Raw genomic sequence first — 21,279 nt, 5'->3', positions numbered from 1 at the left:
GCAAGGTCCTTGCTTGTGGTGCTACTTTGGTGGCCATGGGAACTTCGGGAGGTAGAAATAGGTTACAGGGTGCAGGTCCTTGGAGGTACTTCGACCCTAGTTCCTTCCTCTCTTGATCTTTGGTCCCTGTCTGCCATGAAGTATCTTCCTCCACCCCACATTCCCACCACCATGATGCTCTGCCCAAGTGCGTGGAGCCAAGCAATCATGACCTAAACCCTGAGACTACCAGGCAAGGCAAACCTTTCCTTTTCCTCCCTTATATTGCTTCTCTCAGGCCTTTAGTCACAGCAAAAAAATAGCTACTACAACTGTGTGAACAGTTAAGGTGACATCTTCCCTGGAAAGGACTTCCAGCCTTTCCTTCCAATTTCTCATTCGCTCACTCTGTCGTTTCAACACATCTTGGGCACCGGCTTCTGTGTCTCTACATCCCTTTAAAACCACCAAAGGAAGAAACTCCAGTGTCTGCCTTGTGTTTTTTCCCCGTTAGAATTCATATTCGGCAGAATGCAGGAACGTGTTTTCAACACATACCCCCATGCACAGGCCCCAGCTTCCAAAGCATTCAATACAACCAGCCCCCTACTCATTTGACTCAACAAATGCCTATTTTCAAAGTAGCCCAAGCTGGCAGCTTCTGGTTCACTTCCCTCAAAGGAGGCCATCCTGAGGCCTGTCCCTCCCAGAACCAGGAAGTCCCAAGTGCTAGGCACTCATATCAGGAAAGCCGATGTGACTGAGGCAGCTCCTACAGACATCGAGACAACTGCAGAGCCAGATCTTCTCAGGCAGGCCAGAGTGACAGCACTAGTGACAGGCGGGGCCCCTTACATGCCAAAGCCATAGTTCAAATATTTATCGTATGTGTCTGGCTTTCACACAGAATGTGCAACCTGCCAGTTACCACTGTTTACCTTGGTAGAAATTCACGGGAAATCTTAGTCTGAGCAGGCCCAGAGTTTATTTTACTGCCAGAGAAACAACTTTCTTTGATAAATCATCCGTGTGACAGTGTTCCTGAAAGACTAAACAAAGATCTCAAGCATAATCTACAGCCTTTGAGAAGCCCTGCAAAGCTAATGCGTGTTTAATTGGCTGCTCTAAGCAGGTTGGGGCAGGGCAAGGGTCTGACATTTCTTTGGCCATTTGTTCTCCTTTTTTAAGGAAAAAAAAAATACAGATTGAAGCTTTTGACTCGTTTCTGCAAAACTGGATGAAACCTACCAATATCTCAAGGCCCCTTTCTTCTGAATGTAGCCTATTTGTGGGGTTGAGTGGCACAAGGAACCGGTTTGAAAAGGAACCCCGGACTGGAATACTGCTTGAGAAAAAAAGGGGAGGGAGAGGGAGGTGCCCCCAACACAAAGGGGGCTCTCAAATCTCTCTGAAACAGACCCCAATAAATTATGAGCGGAATATATTACGGATAAGATTTCTCAAAAGCACATTGACACAAAAGACAACTTCGGTGGGCGTGTCCTGGACCTGCTGTAGATTGGGTTATAATTGTCTGGCGGCTTCCAGCTGCATGACTGAAGGTGTCATCTAATGCAAGCTCTCGGATCTCCTTCACTTCTGGAATAGAGAGGTCTGAGGCTAGGGGGAGGGGCGGGACTGCCAGTTCGCGTTTGGTTTGCTCACCTCAGTATCTTGAAGCAACACAATCCTTTAAGTTTTCCAGACTACCTCATAAAAAAACTTCAGCTAACCAGAGAATCACCTAGATAGTCCACTATATTTTTTAATCTTTCCATTTTTTTTTTTAAGCATTCTCTTTTTGCCCAACAAGATGGTTTCATGAGAATGCTCCTCCCTAGACTGGGTTCCAGCTTAAAATGGTTCTTTGCATTAAGTGAACCATTGCATGGCTTCCATAGTCCAGGAAATAGAATTAATTAATCGACTTGATTAATTCAATTCCCTAAACGACATAATGTTGTAATTACCATTTGAGAAGCAGGCCCAGGGAGGTTGAGAGACTTCCTTGTGGTGGCCCAGCTTAAAGGCTTTCCATTTAACCCAAGTCTGTTGGGCTCAGTCAGCTTGGCCTCTCCACCAAGAAGAAAGCCAACAATGGTTGAGCACCTTCTTTGTGTAAGGCACAGGCCATTTAAAGTCCACATTCTGAGACCAAAGGAGCACTCCGCTGGCTCCCTGCCAAGGAGCTCCTCCACCATCTCAGCAGGATAGGTGAGAAGGTGAGACCTGACAGATGGTATCACCTAGCTTACTGCCTAGCAAGTACTAGCAAAGGAAAGCTGTCAGGGATCCAATCCAGGTCAGGCAGCCTTGCGCTAATGCCTTTCTCTTGCTTTTTAGTCTATAAAGGGAAGATACGGAATGGGTTGGTCTTTGAGGTTCCACCCAACTCAGACTACCTCTCCAATGACAAACTGGCACCCAGCACTCAAAGACATAGCAACTTAGGCTTTCCCCACATCCCAGTTGTCCCCCATGTATCCGCCTCTATCACCTACCAGAAAGGCCTTGAAGGGGTGACATCTGAGGGCAAATTCTCCTTGGTCACCTTACCCATGACTATTATTTGTAATAGCCATCGTATAATAAAAGGAGAGATGACATCAGACTTCGTAAGGTAGGCCAAATGCACACATGAATACTGTCTCATCTATTCCCCTCAAGTCCTCTGAGTAGTCACATTTGTCAAAGGATAGAGGAATGGTGTTTGCCAAGGGCTGAAGGAGAAGGAGAGAGATTACTGTTTAACGGGCACAAAGCTTCAGTGAAGGTAATGAGAACTCCAGAGACAGACCTGGTGATGTTCCCTCCCCAATGTACTTAACACCTCTGTCTGGACACTTAGAAACACCTGAAACGGTAAGGTTTCTGTTAGGTACGCCATTGTAGCAAAAGGAGGACGTTTAGCAAGCCACCGTAGGAGTACTCAAGACCTGGGAATCTCAGCATCCAGAGGAAGGTACTTCCTTCCTCCAGACTTCTAGATGGCGCTGCATGGAAAGGACTGGTCCCAGGGAATAACCTGGTCTCTAGATTTAACTAGAGACTAGGCATTAGCTGGTCCTAATGTGGACATACCTCAATCTGTGAGGCAAGCAAATGTAGCCACACATTCCAGCATGAAGACAGCAAAAGGTTCAAGAGAAAGAGAAAAAAAAAAGCAACAAAATGAGCTTGAGTCCTCCTTGGGGGTTACTGAACATTTCATCTCCTCTGTTTCTCACCAAATCTGCACCCATTATCAACCTCCATCTTGTTAGGGGAAACTGAGGCACGGGGAGTTGGAGAGGCTTGCTCAGCATGGCCAGGGCCCACACACAGCGAAGAGCTACTCAAAGGATGTGACTCTGCCCCTGAGAGGACAGTAGCCCCATCCTGGGGTTCTTTGTTTTAAGGTGATGACACCATGCTCGATGACATTTGCCTCAGCATCTTCCTGCCAGCCAAGATTCAGTGAGAGAGGAAGGGTACACCTTGCTCACTGGATGAGATCATTACAGCTTTTCCTCCTGGTTCCTCAATGTGTGACCTCAACCCGGCTACTCTCCTGCCTAGGCCCTGGTTCCTTGGGTTAGTCCCCTGGGTCTCAAACCTTTATAGGAACTCTCCTATTTGTGATCACAGGTGAGTAGGTGATTATATCAATTTCCAGGCTTTGAGTTCAGCACGGTTTCAACAGAGATTCCCAAGCCATGCATAGGGAACCTGGTTGAGATGAGACGCAGGCTGTGAGCCGTATTACACCAGATAGTGCTTACATCTAAGAGCCAAATCCACCATTCCCTGCACTTGGGACACTTGACAACTGTCCCAAGCTTGAGAGCAAGTGTGGATGAGACCCATCTTCTAGGTGCCCCAAGTTGTTAGTCCCCACAACACTGCTTCTCTATTTCATTTTATTTTGAATGAACTGGACCAGGACACTCCTAACCAAGCATGTTGTTTCCGTTAACTTAACAACAAGTTGCTTAGATCCACTTGGAAGGGATGGTTCTCCTTTACTGTGTGCCTGCTTTGAGACATTGTCCGGGGACTAGTTAAATAAAAGCAGAAATGGGCCTTATTTTGTTCTGAGTCTCGGATTTTCTTCACATTTTAGCAATGAGGTTAACCTGTTCTTTGTCAGTGTTGCCAGCAGAGAGAGCATCTATTAATCACGCAGAAGGTAAATCTGGCCCCAGACACAGAGCCTGCTCTCAAGTAGCTACGCTGTTATAATTGCCATGCTGGCAGCTGGTCTCCCCCATATTCAAGAGGAAACCTAAAGTTTAGTTTGGAAAGTCTGAGCTGACTTTTTGCAAGAGAGCAAACTGCCTTTCAGCAAAGCGCCGACAGCGGCTCAGCCAACATAGCTCGAGAGATTCCTGAGGCAGAGTGAGAACAGATCCACTGAGGAGCAGGGACCACGGGAAATACTTCTAGGAAACATTCCCAGTGCTGGCTCGGGTGTCTTCTTTTCCTTTCCTGTTTGACTAATTTTACTTATTGCCAGGTACAGTTTCTCTCTTTGAGGAAACATGTAAACAAACGAAGAGAAGATATTCTCTCAGAGGGCAAGGAAAATTTCGGAGGGAGTGGGGAGGAGGGAGGTAGCAAAGAAACCTTTTTTCGTGATAAGGAAACACAAACACAGGGCTGAACAAGAACTGTCAGGCCCCAAATGTAAAGATGCCAGTAAGGGAAGCACCCCACTTCCTTGGGAAAGGACTGTAATCATCCCACAGATCCTTCAGAAAGAAAGGCCTATGGGAACTCACAGGAAGCGGAAAAGAACCAAAGTAGTTGGAAGTGGAATAAACACGCCATGGTGGCCATGAATCAGATTAGCATCTCTCTAAGATAAACAAATCTAGAGGTGGGGTTGGGGGAGGCCATGGGCACGAGCTTTTAACACTAAGGTTGTCAATGTGGAAGCTTGCAAATGCTTCGCTGGCCTCTTTAAGAACTGAGCACAGCACCCAGTCGCCATGTAGGAAGTAGGAAATGCAGGGAAGAACTGAGCACAGCACCTAGTCATTGTAGTGCAGCAGTCAGGGTGACCACCATTTTGAAAGCAAAGGCTTTTGCATCAGCTAATCATGGGCTACATCTGCTGCCTGATCCAGGCTGATCTGGCTGCATTCCTGAGCATCTTTCTACTGGTTTTTTTTTTTTTTTTTTCCTGTTGAGGGGGAAAAAAAAAGTGCTCTGCACCAAGAGGGTAGAGCGAAAGAGCAGAGGATACAGCAAGGCAGACAGGACATAGGGTTGAAAAATGCATCATTCAGGGGGGAAGGTCCGGCTCCATGCTGGCGGTGAGGGTACTAGGACGCAAAGGGAGAGCAAACGAGCATGTGTGCTCACACAATGCTTTCCAGCAACTGAGATCTTCCCACTGGGGACACCAGGGCCACTTAATACAAAGCTTGATCCCTGGAGTGGGGAGTCAAACATTCTTTGCCTTGTGTTAGCTTGCATTGTCAAATCCTTTTGTTTTCTAACTGAATCCCATCAGTGTGGCTGACTGCCTCTCCTCCTTGAAATGAACTGAGCTAGGCAACAAGTTTCTCAACAAGGCTGCATTCTGCAGGGAGCTAAAAAGGGCAGGGCTAAGCTCAGTCCCTACTGAGAGAGGGGAGAGAGAGAGACAGAGAGAGAGACAGAGAGAGAGAGAGAGAGAGAGAGACAGAGAGAGAGAGAGAGAGAATGAGAATATCCTATTTTTTGTTTTCTAAAAACCTTACAAACAAAAAAGTCAAGAAATGCTCTCCTCTCCCTCAGAAAAGCCTGACACCCAGTGCTCACCACACTCACGGGCACCTGTGTGCCATAGTCACAGTACTGTTCTCCGTCTTACAGGAGAGGAGGAGGAGGTCCCTCGGTGAGTCAGAGCACACCAAGGGAGAAAGGCAGCTAGCTCCTTCCGAATCACTGTGAGGATTTCATATGCAAGGGTCTTGGAGGGCCTCATGAACCTAACAAGAAAATACTTTTAGGGTTACAGGGCTGCAATCTCAAACAGCCCATCACACTGGACCACAGAGACCGACTGGTTATCAATAAGAGACACTCTATCCTTTACGTATCACTGGCCTGGGGGCTGCTGGCTTGGCAGGAACCTAGGACAGTGGGGGAGTGACCGACAAAGATAAGTTGAGGCACATCCCCTGGACTTCTGCCTTTGTTAGAAATTCAACCTTTCCTTGTCAGGTTCTCCCGAAGTCTTGTCTCTTTAGCCCTTGACTTCCAAATGTATCTATGTTAGCTGCCACAGCCCCCTCCCCACAAGGAAAAGAATTTGGGGAAGGGAGTGAGGAAGGGGGTTAATGATAACTTGGGGTTGATAAGTTTCAGACAAAGATTCTGGAACTACATCCACTTTCTCAACAAGACTGGCTTTGGCCTTTTAATTTCTATAAACTCTGCTCTAAAGGAAAGCCACCAATCTCTAGAAAGTCGGCGACTGGTGTCTAGTCAAGATTTTAAAATCTAAACCTGAGTTTTAATTTATTCCAGGTAGGTATATATGGACCAGTGTCTAGCATAATTCATTGTACTCAATAAACGTTAAGTAAAAGGATAAACACAGATAAAGACTAAGACACATGCACCCCAAGTTGGGAGCTTCCTGAAGAGAAAGTCAGTCCTGATCAATCACCTCCATTCTAGGGCTTTCCATCACCCACCCCTGAACCTGATAAAATCCCAAAAGCATGTGACATCCAGCAGAGCACTGCACTCTGGGCTCCATCTGAGTCCCCAAGACTCACAAAACGTCAGGGCAATCGGTAAACGTGAACACTATGGTTCACCATCTCTAAGACCGATGACTTGGGAAGAACAACCTCTTCTTTAGGCCTCCTGGGGAGCCTCTGGCATTCTTCCAGCCCTCCCCCATGGAACAAAAGGCTGCCTGTCAGGGTTCCTCTGAGATTCTTCTATTCACCCTCTTGTTTCCTTTCCTTCCAGGTTTATCTTTGAGAAGGACTCCTGTCTATCTTTGTGGATAAAAAGCTTTCGGCTGCAGCACTATGGGGCTGGGTACCCACTAGTCTGAGCCCAGTTTAGGGCTCCTCCTGAGGCAAGACAAGAGAATTAACATCAAGTGGGAGTGGAAGAGTCATCTGACTTTGCGTGTATCACTACACATATACCAATCCATAACTTGCTTGTTGACACAGGACCTGACTATGCAGCCTAGACTGGTCTCAAACTCAAGATCCTCCTGCCTCCTCCACCCCCAAGTGCTGGGATTATAGGTATGCACCACTATAGCCAATTTCTTGCTGACATTTTAAATAAACTCGAAATAAAACTGTAGGTATATTATATGGTGGTCTGTATGTATATTCTCAACATAGGGAAGTAGAGATGAAAAAGGATGTAAAATCGGAAGCTAGCCTGTGAAAGCTACATAGCCAATGAAAGGCCATCCTGGGCTACATCCGGAACTGTTTAAAACACAAAAGTCTCAAGAATTTTTAAGAGACAATAAGAAAAAAAAAAAGGGTATGACTTACACAAGCAACAAAATGTAACAGAAACCAGGTGTTTTTTCTTACACGTACTATTGGTAACAAATGAGACAGATACAAATGCTCCGTGACAAAATTAAAACCATCGGAAATAAATACAACTTTTTAAGAACGTGTGGCCAAGAGGCTCAGTGAGGTAAGGTGCCTGTCACCAAGCCTGACATCCCCAGCGCCCACGTGACTGAAAGGAGAGAACCAACTCCTTCAAGCTGTTCTCTGACCCACTCGTGCAGGAGCACATACGCGTAGTTAAAAAAGAAGGAAACATCTATTTCCATTAAGGTCTCGGTGGCAAAGGGCTGAAACAGCTCAGCTTCACCTGCAAGCACGGAGAATATGTGTACCACGATGCGCAAACTCCCTGGGCTTGTGAGTGTCTGCGCATGCGTGTGGAGCTCACTGGGGGCACAGCACCTTACAACATCAGACTCGCCCTGTACTTTATCATGTCGGGTTAATGAAAACACAGTGGCTCTGAACAGACCTGAAGAGTCACGTTACCTACCTTTATGCCTTCTCTCCTAAGAAAGTGGAAGAAATCCATCCTAGAACTGCAACCATCAGCCTGAATCTATCCTTCAGCAAGATGGTCCTAGCCCTGGCTGCTGCTCTATGTCCAGCAGTGGAGACCCAAGAAAGGGAAGGAGTAGGCGCCCAAAGGACACCGCTCATATTTGTGTTCTCAGAGGTTCAGAAGTCATTGGGTCAGAGGCCATCCTAGAAGGATCCTGGATTTGCTTTCTAGCCCAGGCTAGCCCCGCTTGGGCAGCTGCAGGTGCTGATTCAGAATTCGCTCTCAACCCAGAGTAACTTAGGAAGGAGGAATAGAAATCACAGTCCTGAGGCAATGCCAATGTTCTTTGCCTGGAAGACTCTGACTAGGGCCTCAAGTGACTCCCATGGGCACCGAAATCTCCCCATCCTGGCAAGGTACCCCACCCACCCTGAGCCGGTTCAGTCCAGGGTAGAGTAGTGCTGACACCTAGGGGTGGATATAAAAAAACCAAACCATAGAGAAAGAGCCAACTCGGGGTTGCTTCTGCAGCAGGTGAAGAGAACTTTACAATCTAGCACCTCAGCTTCATTCCTGTCCCTAAATCTGCATCCCTCTGCCATTAAAGAAGGCTCCTCAAAATCTGAAACATAGAGGTATTAGCAGTCTGACTTCAAGAAAAGATGGTCCAAGCCTGGCACAGTAGTGTACTCCTTTAATCCCAGCACTTGGGAGGCAGAGGCAGGGGGATCTCTAAGTTTGAAGCCAGCCTGGTCTACAGAGTAAGTTCCAGGACAGCCATGGACAAAAGATGGTCCATGCTCACTCTGTGTAGACAGACTTCCTTTTGCCTAAGAAAGAAAACGAGAGGGTGTTGGCAGAAGACGTGAAGCTCAGACACGATGTTCCCATGAGCTCATGTCTGCGTGGTGTGGGGATGGGGGGGGGGGCCGGAATACGGGACAGGGAAAGGCAGGTATCCCAAAGTCCCACAGGAGGCTGGGACTCGGTCTTACCAAACTCGCTTGCACAGAGATGTTCAATGATGGCCTCTGATTTCAACTCGTTGTCACACGGAGGACACACTGTTGTACCTAGCAAGGGAAAACAAGCAGAAACAGACGCTGTAAGTCATAACAGTGAGGACCCCCGGACAACAGACCAGGCAGGAGCCGGGCTAACAAGAGCTAGAGGTCTTCTGGGGCTCCTGAAAGGCTTCCTGTGAGTGACGGTGAAGGGCTCCTGAACTCAGAACCAAACGCATAAGCAGACGAATGCTTTCATCAGACATTTGGGCCTAGATAGGCTGAATGTGACGGTTATTTAGTCTACTGCTATGAGGTAGGTACGGGCAGGTCCAGGCTGCTGTGAGTACCTGAGGGGAAAAAGCTAAAACAAAGCAAAAACAAGCAAACAAAACCAAACCGGCTTATAAGCCAAAACAGATCTTCTCATGAATTGTTTCTAGGTCTTCCCCCCTTCCCTTTATCTTGCCCACTCTGATTCCAGCCCTTCGCCATCTGCAGACGCTGAATGAGACAGCCCATCAATCTGACCAGGTCTCTAGGACCAAGAGACCGGTAATACTCAATGACTTAAGCCCAGGACCCTGAAGTGCTATAGGGACTCCAAAAAACAGGTCGTAGGGTGGGGGAGGGGAGGGGAGGAACTAGCAAGAGCCACCAAATGGAGGACAGAGCTGGCCAGGGAGGAAACCCTTTGGATGATCTCTCAAAAAGTGCTTTGAAGAGATGCGTGCATGCGTGCGTGCGTGCGTGAGTGCACGGGTGCGGCAAGCCACTGGGAGGCAGTTAGACCCCCGAAGGAAGGGGCTTTAGAGGCTTCTTTGGAAGGGTGGAGATATTGTGTTTATAGGAGACTCCTCCAAGGATTGAATTCCTCCTCCGCTGCTCATTGTCTATCGAACGATGTAGTTTACTGACGGCCTAGAAAACCTAAGCATAGTCCACCCTGGACACTGGAGGCCAGAGCCTGGCTGGAGCTCAAAGGAAGTCACCCTGAGACAGAAGCCAAAGGGAGATTGGCTGACTTTCCCATTCCATAGGTTTCACCAACACCGGCTCCGATCCCCCTCCCCCCCCCCCAGGACTCAGGCTGTAAAATGGGCACCCTCGGGACCTGCTGCTCCCCAGACCTCTTCTTCCAAGGCTGAGAACACATCTCCAGTCTGTATCCACCTGTTCTCTCCCACATGTACCACACTCTGGCAGCTGCCTATTTTAGGAGTAGAAGGAAGCACCGTGCAAGCAGAGGCTAAGCGAGCCTCTTTGGGCCAGATGTTGGAAATATGCCGGTTTCGCTCTCAGAGCTTGTGATTGGGTTCCGGAAGTAATGTTTCCAAATAAAAACAAACAAACAAACCTCTTTCCCAGAAATCTCCATCATGGTGTCTGCTTTCCGTGTAAAGTAAGAGAAAAAAAAGGAAAAGAAGTTAACAGAACCATGCAACCTATAATAGGAAAATGAACGGTGTGTTTGGGTTTCCTCTTGTTTCTGTGGTTGCTTTTTTTTTTCTTTTTTTAAGTAGACGTTATCACATTGCAAAGTTCAAGGTGTAAAATGTTGAACAAGGCACTCTAGGTCTCCTTCATACTCCCCAAAACTCTACTGGCCTTTCCAGGCTCTACTCCAACAGGTCGAGAGTTTCAGTCTCTGGATTGAGTACAGCCTGCAAGCATTCTCAATGGCTTCTGGGGGCTCGGGGCGGGGGGGGGGGGCACAACACAGGATGAGGGGTGGATCACTGTGTATTCTCTACATGACTTTCCCTCCTCTCAGTACTCCCAGGGATGAGCTGAGCTGCTCTCGCTAGAGAGAGAGGAGTGTGTAATGCAGTATTAATCTCTGCCCCTCGTGTGTCTCTGGGGCCCTGCAAGGCTGCCTCACAGGTAAACTGTATCATGGCGGTCAAGTGCGAAGCAGATGAATGAAAGAAAAGTTTTGTACTTCCTTAGTGGATATGAGGAAGTGGAGGGGAAAGGCCAACACTGGGGTCTGGATTAAGATTACTTTGTGAAATCAATTTTGTACAAAGAGAGAGTGGAGGAGATGAGCCGAGAGAGAGAGAGAGAGAGGGGGGGGGGGGAGGGAGAGGCCGAGGCAGGGAGATCGATTTCCCCTGGGCAGCTTGCTCACGAAGGGGAGAGGAGGAAGTCAGGGAGAAGAGAAGCTCTCACCTGCCTCTCCAGTCTGTGACTTAACCTGGCTGATTGAATGCACAACATGCCTAAACAACAGGACTGAACAAGACGGGCTCGCTCTTACATCTCAGTGAAACCTGGCAGGGAAGGAGAACGACAATTTATTAAATGAGTGTAATGTATGTCGTCCAAGACTTAGAAGTCAGGTTCCCGGGACGGACAACGTAATTGCTTTTCCCGACAGAAGCTAAGGTACCATGAGCAGCCACTGTTTGAAAGAGAAAAAAAAAAAAAAAAAAAAAAGCCTTTGGCTCGTTTCTCATGACTGGGCTTACCTTTAATAACAAGGGGCTTTCCAATACTCCCAAAACCTGAGTCCGAGCTTATTTAAAGGTGTGACGCTGTGTTGAAAATTTAGATTTCCGTACTAGGAATGAGCGACAGAACAAGGCACCGGTGTGAAACTCACTATCATCCCAAAACTCCAGGGCTTGCTCCACAGCCACCAGCCTAAGGTACTGAGGACCAGTAGTGTCATCTGTCTTAACCTTTTCCCCTAGACAGCTTAACACTCAACTGATAATTGGACAGCCCTGTGGGGCAAAAGTGGGCCTCTATCCTATGGGGTACCCTCCTAATGATGTGTCTCAGCAGACACTGGTGCCTTTCACAAAAAGCAAAAATCACTCAAGAGAAAGCCAGCCCAGCCACACTCCTGACAGACAGCACACGCACGCGCGCACACACACACCTTGATTCAGCAAAGAATTCCTCCATCTGAGCACCAGGCATGGAGGAACCAGAGTCGTGGAACCACAAAGAGACACCCACAAATGGGTGAGAGGTGAGTGTGCCCTTGCCCTGCCCGTCTCTTGGTGGTACTTGTTTTCGTGGACTCTCCCTCAGAAACAGCACCACCCCCATCAGGTCCTCTTGCCCGAAAACATCAGACCCTTTACACAAAGCTGCTTCTCACAGGCTTCTACTTTAAGCCCACCAATAGCTTCAGCAAAGGGCAATCAATCAGTGGCCATGGGGAATGGACAGAATTCAAGCAAAGTTGGCCACAGGCTCGCCTGGCAGGCAGGAGCTAGAAAGGAAACTGTGGTCTGCAGGGGGTTTGGGGGGGTGCTCAATGGGGATAGAAGACACAGTGCTGGTCTAGGGAAATGCTCGACCCCCACTAAGCCACCTCAAATGGCTACACATACCAGCCCTGAGGACAGAGGTACCCAGGGCTACCATTTCACCTTACAGGCTGGGTCCCACGCCAGACAAGGCCAGTCACTTTGGACCTACCTTTCTCCCTAGAATGAATAGGAGCCTTCAAACTTTTCCTCATGCATACCCCAGTCCTCACTCTGAGGCAGCTAAATGAAGCAGGAACAAGAGGCACTTGGCAGTGAGTGCCTGCCTGTAATCCTAGAACTGAGGAGGTTGAAACAGGAGGAATTTGTGTTCAAGACCAGCCTGGGCTATACACCAAGAGACTAAGTAAGACCCTGCTTCAGAAAGCCAAGACACTCAACACTTCAAGATAAGTGAAGTCTCCTCTTCAGAAATGGCTGGGAGGTTCCTGCTTCTGTGACAAGGGACACTGGACAAGAATATCTGCTATATATTACTGAGGTTCATTCCTGTGGAATTCACACCACCAGGCTGCTGTGGTGCACCTATGGATTCTGTGTGTGTTTCTGGTGTGGTTTGAGTCTCCAGATTTTCTTTTTCCTTCTCACATGAAAATTTCCCTCTAAACACGGGGTTCCAAAGAGAAACTCTGGTCCCCCAGGGTTCAGTATTTGCAGTGCCCAATTTGCAGGTCCTCATATCCCACCCCACCCCCCAGGAGGAGATAAACAATGAGCTAATTACATTTTTATCTTTCTAATTACCTAAGGATTTGTGTGAAGGAGAGAGGCAGGGGTATGCAAGGCAAGAGGTTTTTGCATCGCCCCCCCCCCCGCCCGCCCCCAGGTTTGCTAAACTCAAGGATGCTGCCTGAATTTAGAGGGGAAGAAACAGAAGTTGCGCTTTCTAAACTTCTTTCCTCAGCCAGTTCTGCAACACGATTGGAAGATTAGCTAAGCAGAGAGGATTTCTTGTTGATTGTTTTGTTTTTAGAAAAAAAATAGTCTAACAAACTTATGAAAATAAATCCCTCAGTCTGAGGTTTTGGAGTTGGTTGTTTGTTTTTGTAGTTTGAGCGAGTGGTTTTCCAAGGGAGCAGTGTCTATCTAGGATGTTAACATTTTTGGATGAGGGCCCCGCGTTCTCCCTGAAGAGATGGACGTCCTCCTTCATTTAAAACCTAGGCTTTGTTTCAGGTACGGAAAACGCCAGACCTGAGCTTAGGAAGAGCAGCTCCAGGTCTCCCCCGGGCCGAGGCTCCTCAGCAATCACGGAGTACCTGGGGCGGGAGAAGCGCCAAGCGACGCCTGGGCCTCCCAGAAGCTTTCGGGATCGCATCTGCACACCTTGCGGGTTGCGGTGCGCAGCTCCCGGGCTTTCCCATCTACAGCCCGGGGCCAGTGCGGCTGGGCGCCGGGGTTCGCCGGCGTGGGAAGGTGTACCCTTACCTTGGGGCTTCGAGGCTTCGGTGGCATTGGGCGGGGTCATGGCGATGCAGACGTCGCCCTCGGGGAACTTGTCACATTTGAGCATCTCGGGCCAGTAGAAGCCGAAGAACTGCATGACCGGCTCGCACGAGTCGCGCACGGCCTCGCAGAGCCAACGACAGGGGTAGATGGGCCGGTCCAGACAGACGGGCGCGAAGAGCGAGCAGAGGAAGACCTGGGTGCCCATGTGGCAGTTCTTGTTGAGCAGCGGCACCCAGCTGCTGGCCTGCTGCTTCACCTCTGCCATGGTCTCATGCTCCAGCAGGTTGGGCAGCACCATCTTCTTGTAGCCCACGTTGTGGCACAGCCGCAGGTCCACGGGGATGTCCACGCACTGCGGGGGCTTGGTGTAGAAGCGCCCGCTCTGATACGAGCCGATGTCCGACTGGAAGCTCACGTAGTCGTACTCGCTGGCCGAACCGGCGGCCAGCAGCGCGGCGGCCAACGCCACCAGCACGCCCGAGGCGGCCCCGCCGCGACCCCGCGCGCTGCGCCCGACGCCCATGCTTGCTCGGCGACGTCGGGGCTGCCCACGCTGCCTTCACGCGCGCGTCCCGCTGCAAACTTCCCGGAGCCTCCGGGGACAAAGGCGCAGTTCCCGGCCCCGTCCGGCTCGCGGCCGCGCGCTGCTCCCCGGGTCTCCGATCGATGGGGTCCTCGGCTGCCGCAGGTCACCGCGGCGGGGCTGGCGCGGGGCGGGGAGCGCGCGGGACCGAGTACCGTCCCGGCTCGCGGAGGCGCGGCGGGCTGCGGGCTGCTGCACCTACTTGCGACGCTGCAGCTCGAGTGCGCGGTGTGCGGGTGGCCGAGCCCTGGATCTCCCCGCGCGCAGCCAATCAGCTCCGCGCTGCCGGGAGCCGCTCTCCACACCGCCGTCAGTCAGCCGCGCAGTTAACCAATCGCCGAGCCGGCCAGAGGGATCGGTTTACTAGAACTAGACCCAGGTCAACACCCCTTAAAAAAAAAAACCAAAAACTAAGCAAGTACTTTCGAGGGAGGCAATTGCAAAGAGGAGAGAGTGGTTAGAAGTGCGGGGTGGGTGGAGACGGTGTTGGACACTGTAATTATCGTGAATCGGTTTGTTTAAAAGAAGAAGAAAGGGACTCTTCATAATACTTGCAAATTGATGCGACTGTGAAGACTTTTTTTTCTACACGTTTTCCTAGTTCCAAGGAACAACGCAACAGACTAGCAACCCTTCGCTCCACGGTTTTAATCTTATGTACAGAGACAGGCTGCTTCCCAGCTGCTGGATGGGCAGACTGAACTTGGAAAGATCTTTTAAATTCCCCAGGAGTCTGGGCTTTTGCAAACGTGATGCTTGTGGATATGTTCAAAATGCAACATCTTTCCAGGTGACCGAAGGCAGAACGGGAAAGGCGCTCACCGTGGAGGAAAAGATTGGTCACGTAGTTGTTAGCTCCCGACGGCGGTTTACGTTTTTAAACGATGATTTTTAAGACCCTACTCAAGTCTCAGCTCTGCAGACAACACATCTGTGCACAGACATACACACAGAGAGACGTGTTTGTGGCTTAGAAAGCCAAAGCACTAAAATACCAGCATGACTGGGTGGATACCAACTGTATCGGTCAGATACACATGCTAATTCAGAGGTCAAGCCCAAAGGTGCGTCACCCTCTCCCCCATAAGGCAGAAGCCAAGCAAGCAGGAATAGCTGAGTCCTCCAGCTCCTCCCCAACACACACCTCCCCCCGCATCACCCCCCCACGCCACACACACACACACACACACACACACACACACTGCTCACTTCCGGGGAGTTGCTTGAGTGTTCCAAATACTCCCCTTAAATTCAGAGAGCTAGGGGTGGGATCAAGAGAGGAGACCGCACAAGCAGTCAGTGAAGTTCTCTGGATCTCCACATACTGTGCCCTTCAGGGTGAGTGGAGGGGTTAGCTGTGGATGCAGTGTGTTGCCATACTGGGTGGCAAATGGGCTGTCACTCCTAGTTGCAAGGCCCAACCCAGTGGGAGATGCTGCAGACCCAGGCAGCTTGTTTACAAAGCTCTGGGGACCCTTGCTTTCAACTCAATAGACCCAATTTCTCCGTTCCAAGTAAAAGCTCAGGAGCTTGCAAAGACGAGGGGATACCTTCTTAAAGCAATCACTCACACACACACACACACACACACACACACACACACACACACTTATGCTGTGACTCTCCTGCCAGAAACAGCTGCAGCAGGTGGTCAACATACCTGTCCTTCCTAGGCCAATGAGAGAAGCCCAGAGCCAAACAGCCACGTGTGGGTAAGGGGAAAAGTCATGCAGAGCAAAGCTATAGATGGCCAAGGGTTAATCAAGAAACAGTCCTCAGTGCTGTCCTCCCTGAGGAGCTGGGGAACCACATTCTTCAGAGAGCACAGAGGGCAGGCAACTGTGTCTCCATTCAGTAGCAAGTCAGGGCTGAAACTGCTTGCTAGAGAGGGTCCTTGTTCTCTCCCCAGGCCAGATCCTCTTTCCAGGCTCAGATGTCTGTTCGCTTATTCACTGGAAAGATTCATGTTGGTAGATAAACAGCCTTTGCCCTCTGCTTTAATGCAGTCTCAAGATTAATCCACCCACCCCTCATTCACCTGTATAAAATTCTCCCAAATAGCGGGAGAATTTGGCTCTCCCCTCTGTTACAATGCTGGGAATGAGTGGAGGTGACTTCACCTCTGGTGGCTTTGGAAGTCTTCATGTGTCCATTCACAGGAAGAACTAACCTACAACCAGTCAGCCTTGTTGACTTAGATGTCCCCTGTGTTCATCACTCTGCTTTGCCCTCTGGGGCTAGGCTATAGGCACAACTATCAGATTGGATAAGAAATGTCAGTAGTTGTATATTTCTGGATCCTTCTAAGGCCCAGCTGGGAAGGGAAGCCTCTGAGTCTTGATCCCACTGATAGATGTCCATCCCTTTGAGATGAAAAATGTCTCTGTAGGCCACACTACAGGACAGTGTCCGCCAAGGCAGTCTGTGCCTACTTCCTAGTTTTCAGGTCACCAGGTCTCACACTTTAAATTCTAATCTCTCTTTCTCTGATAGTGTATACACAAGAGAAAATTCTAGAACAAAGGGTGTTTAAAATACTATTATCCTAGCACCGCTCCCAGAAACCTTGGTGCCTGAGTTTAAGAACTTTAAACCAGGAGAATGTCACAGCTTCTTCCTGCCCTAATAGCTTAAGTGAGCAGGGATAAAATGAGCTCTATATGCTACCTTTCCTTTCTCACCTTGGGAAAGCTCTGGGTTTTGTTTCGTTTCATTTTGTTTTGTTTTGTTTTGTTTTGTTTTTCCACACAGCGAAGTGCCTGTACATGAAAATTGGAAAGGGCTCTTCCATGGCTTCACCTCAGCTTAAGGGGACATTTACTAGTCTCAAAGCTGACAGGAGATCGGGGTCACGGAGACACCTCCCAGTACCTTGCTGGTTGCCTCTCTCCACACAGAGCGCTTAAAACTAGAAGGGGAGGAAGCTCTCTAGGCCGTGACTCCTCTTCCATCCTCTTGTTGTTTCACCAGTAACTTACATCCTCCCCAGGAATTAGATCAGCTCACCAGTTGACAGAGCTACTGAAGACAGAGGGCTCCTGCCCATGGCCAGGCAGTGGTGGCTCTAACGTAACACAGAAAAGTGTAGTGTGAGCCTCTGAGTTGGGAACCATGTTATACGACCTCAGTCATGCCCCCAACATGTTTCCAGCTCCCATGAAGTATACCCCATATCTCTGGACATAGCCTGCTAGCCATGCAAAGCTATGTATGTTTAATTCAGCCGCTTGTGGCCTACTCTGCCGCTTATAAAGCCCAGAATGTGAGCACTCAGCCTGGCCTAGTGGCACCAGCACACAGAAGACAAGGACAGACAGGTCTCTGTAAACTTGAGGCTGACCAGGACTACACAATGAAACCCTGTCCTCCCCGTACTCCCCCCCAAAAATTATTGAATTATCAGTATCCAGGATGGTATGAGGTACACTTCCAGTCACGTATGAATGCCTTAACACGGTACTCAATGTGAGATATCACAAAACATGGGACTGTGTCCTGAGACAGACTTCTCCAGTTCTCCTTTGGGTGAGTAATTTTGAATCTCCTGACTCCTTTACCAACTGACTTGTCCCTCAGTGGCTATAGGAAACTCTGGAAATTTGTCAGAGAAACTTCTTGTGCATCAAGTAGCAGTTAGCACAGAGACCCACAACTGGTCAAAATGTGACTACGCAGTGCTTGACTCTGAACAGGACAGCTGGATTTCCTCCTCCAGGACTCAGGGAGAGTCTCAGAAAAGGGAGCAGAAAGAATGTAAGAGCCAAAGGACGGGGAGACACAAACCAGCATCTTCGGGACATGGCATGCCCACTGCACTGTTGAGCTCACCCACTGCAGCTGTGGATAACTGCACAAGACCGGGCCCAGAAACATTAAGTTATGATGGGGGGGGGGGAGCAGGGGGGAGGCATGACATCCATCTCCTCCCAGAGACTCTATCGGCATCTAAAGTTTGCTAAAAGTAGAGGCATCATTTCCTTCGGTGTTGTAGCTTCTTGTAAGTGCTCCAGTAAATAATTTCCCATGGGTGTGCATGCAAGCAATTCTGATAGAATGCCAGGGGTCACACACAAACAAAGACATGAAGGTACGAAGGGGACTTACTGCACAGAAGGCTTTCACAGAAGGGGGATAAGAGAGGGAAAGGGGGTCAGGACCAAAGGCCATCCCAATGTATACATCCCTCAGCACCATTCTTAGCTGGAACAGCTACAAATCTCACTGCTACTCTCAGACTATCTTGTAGTCTTTGGGACACAGCCACTGTTGACGCAGTCCACTAGAATGCTCTTCCTTCCCTGTAGGGGAGCTTTCACACCCAGTAATTACTTCTCCTCAGGTGGTATAGTGTTCTTTTCTACCTCCACCCCAGTAGTGGTCTTGGGAAGACATTAACCATTCACCTGCAGGGAGAAGCTAAGGTCACTATCCCTGCTTCTCTGATCAAAGATAAACCTCCCCACTCTCCAGAAGGTTCTTTGTGAAATTGAACCTAAATACCTTTATTCATTCCTGAATATTGTAATTTGTTTACAAATGTATGAACTGTGAACTAAAGTGCTATCTTTCAGAAAGAATCGAGTTCCCTGAGGGCCAGCAGGAAGAATGAAAACAATCAACCTCCGGGAAGTAGGAGGTGGGGAGGGGAGAGGACCCTCTAGAATGTGCCAGAGACCTGGGAGGTGAGAGACTCTCAGGACTCAAAGGGAGGGACCTTAGATGAAATACCCTACAGTGGGGAGAGGAAACTTGTAGAGTCTACCTCCAGTAGAAAGACAAGGAGGGCATCAAGTGGAGGGATGGGGTTGCCAATCCACAGTCAAAAATTCTGACCCAGAATTGTTCCTGTCTAAAAGAACTGCAGGGACAAAAATGGAGAAGAGACTGAGGGTCCAGTGACAGGCCCAAATTGGGATCCAGCTCAAGGGGAAGCCCCAAGGCCTGACACTACTGCTGATGCTATGGTGTGCTTACAGACAGGAGTCTAGCATGGCTGCCCTCTGAGAGGCCCAACAGGCAGCTGAAAGAGTCAAATGCAGATACTTACACCCAACCAATGGACAGAAGCCTGGGACCCCTGTGATTGAATTAGGGAAAAGCTAGAAGAAGCTGAGGAGAAGGGCGACCCCATAGGAAGACCAGCAGTCTCAACTAACCTAGACTTCCAAGATCTCTGAGCTACCAACCAGGCAGCATACACTAGCTCATATGAGGCCCCTGATACATATACAGCAGAGGACTGCCTGGTCTGGCCTCAGTGACAGAAGACACACCCAACCCTAAAGAGACTTGGGGCCCCAGGGACTGTCTAGTGGAGTGAGGGTGGTGGGTGGGGACATCCTTTTGAAGACAAAGCAGGGGAGGTATGGGATGGTGAACAGAGGGTGGACCTGGAGGGGGATAAGGACTGGACTGTTAAAAAAAGAAAAAAAGATGAAAGAATAATAGAGAGAAAGAGAGAGAGAAGGAGAGGGAGAGGAAGAGGGAGAGGGAGAGGGAGAGGGAGAGGGAGAGGGAGAGGGAGAGGGAAAAGTCAGAGTTAAATAGCACAATTTAGACACAAATTTGTAAAAATAAATAAATAAATAAATATAAAATTAGTCAACTAGTTCTATGATTTAAATCCTCAGAGACCCTTGGATGAAGTTGACATCATCCAAGGTCTGCAGGATGGAGTCCAGCTGTATTAGGACATCAGTGCACGTCCTTCAAAGCGCTCCCTTGGCTTCACTTCCTGCCATCCTCTGTCCCTCCCCATCTCTTGGGGTTTTGTTTGTATGTGCGTTTTTTTTCTATGGTCCACAAACTTATAAGTAAACAAACAGGATGCTCAGTCAGATTTGAAGTTTGGATAAGCCATAAGTCATCTGCAGTGTAAGTGTGCCCCATATAATATTTGGGACATACTTTTACTTTTTTCTTTTTTAAAAAAATACACTTCTTGTTTATCTAAAATCTGGATTTCACTGGGCCTGTCTCTTGTCTGGCAGCCCTGCCCATCCCTCTTCCAGTGATGCTTCCTATAGGTTGCTATGCCTGACCCTTTCTTTCTCCCCCTCCCCCTCCCTTCTCCTCCCCCTCCTGCTCCCCCTCCTCTCATCTCTCCAAGGCACTCAGGGCATCCACTCATCTCACAGCAGCCCTCATGTCTACACTGCACAGCTGCTGGCTTCTGAGGATCCGCTGCATGTCTCTGAGTTTATGGAGGGCAGAACCTTGGTACGTCTTGCCAGCAGTCACTGTGTCGCAGCCCCTAACACTGTACCAGGTATATACATACATACATACACTGAACGTCCTGAACGTCCAGGCCCTGCAACCTGGTAAGAACACACAAAGGTGGTAAAAAGGCCTGGGCTTGGTGGAGCACTGGCCTTGAACACTGATTTTACACTAAGATTTCTGAGAACCAAGGAAGTAAGTATTCTTAAGTAAGTAGCTCATGTGGTTCACTCTATTTTCAGCAAAGAAAAATGTCTCCCAGGTCTGAAGCCTATGGTGATTCGTTGTTGGTGTCTTATGAAGACATTAGAATAAAAGCCTTCTGTATAGGCTTCTTCTCTCCCCCCCCCCCTCCCCCCCCCCCGGCTCCCTGTGGGCAGCAGTTTTACCCCCATTACCACTGTCTGCCCCATGAAAGAGGTTGCTCAGTGGAGGATGGGAGGTGGGAGGTCATGAGTAGAGCAGCTGGTCCTGGGCAAAGATAAGAGCTTTCTGGACAGAAATCCTGCCCAAGCCCTTGGCACACAGACCCCGAAGCAGCGTCATATACATGTCCTGGGAGCTTCCAGCAGCAGCATCTGGGAGAGGGGAAAGGAAGATAGTAGGGGGCTCCCTGGTGTGACACCTAGCTTCAGGTCATAGCTTCCGGGCTCAGGGATATCACGGAGCAGGAAAGACTAGCCTTGAGGAAGCCAGGCTGACCATCCGTCTGCTCTTGGCAGGGAGT

At 49.2% G+C, this 21,279-nt stretch overlaps 1 protein-coding gene across 1 annotated transcript in view; it reads right to left on the bottom strand.

Annotated features, from left to right (window-relative positions):
• The window catches only part of Sfrp1 (secreted frizzled related protein 1), a 38,232-nt gene extending 23,681 nt beyond the window's left edge, over positions 1–14,551 (bottom strand). Inside the window, exons 1-2 of the mRNA XM_028768261.1 lie at positions 13,727–14,551; positions 9,006–9,083 (exon numbers count right to left, since the gene is read on the bottom strand). Of these exons, the coding sequence (XP_028624094.1) occupies positions 9,006–9,083; positions 13,727–14,270 (622 nt within the window). The 5' untranslated portion in view covers positions 14,271–14,551. The remainder of the gene's footprint in view (positions 1–9,005; positions 9,084–13,726) is intronic.
• Between the last annotated feature and the right edge of the window lie 6,728 nt (positions 14,552–21,279).

The sequence above is a fragment of the Grammomys surdaster genome, unplaced genomic scaffold, assembly GCF_004785775.1.
Source record: "Grammomys surdaster isolate TR1022 unplaced genomic scaffold, NIH_TR_1.0 185, whole genome shotgun sequence".
In the NCBI taxonomy this organism is placed as follows: Eukaryota; Metazoa; Chordata; class Mammalia; order Rodentia; family Muridae; genus Grammomys; species Grammomys surdaster.
This window is presented reverse-complemented; position numbering and strand designations above follow the sequence as displayed.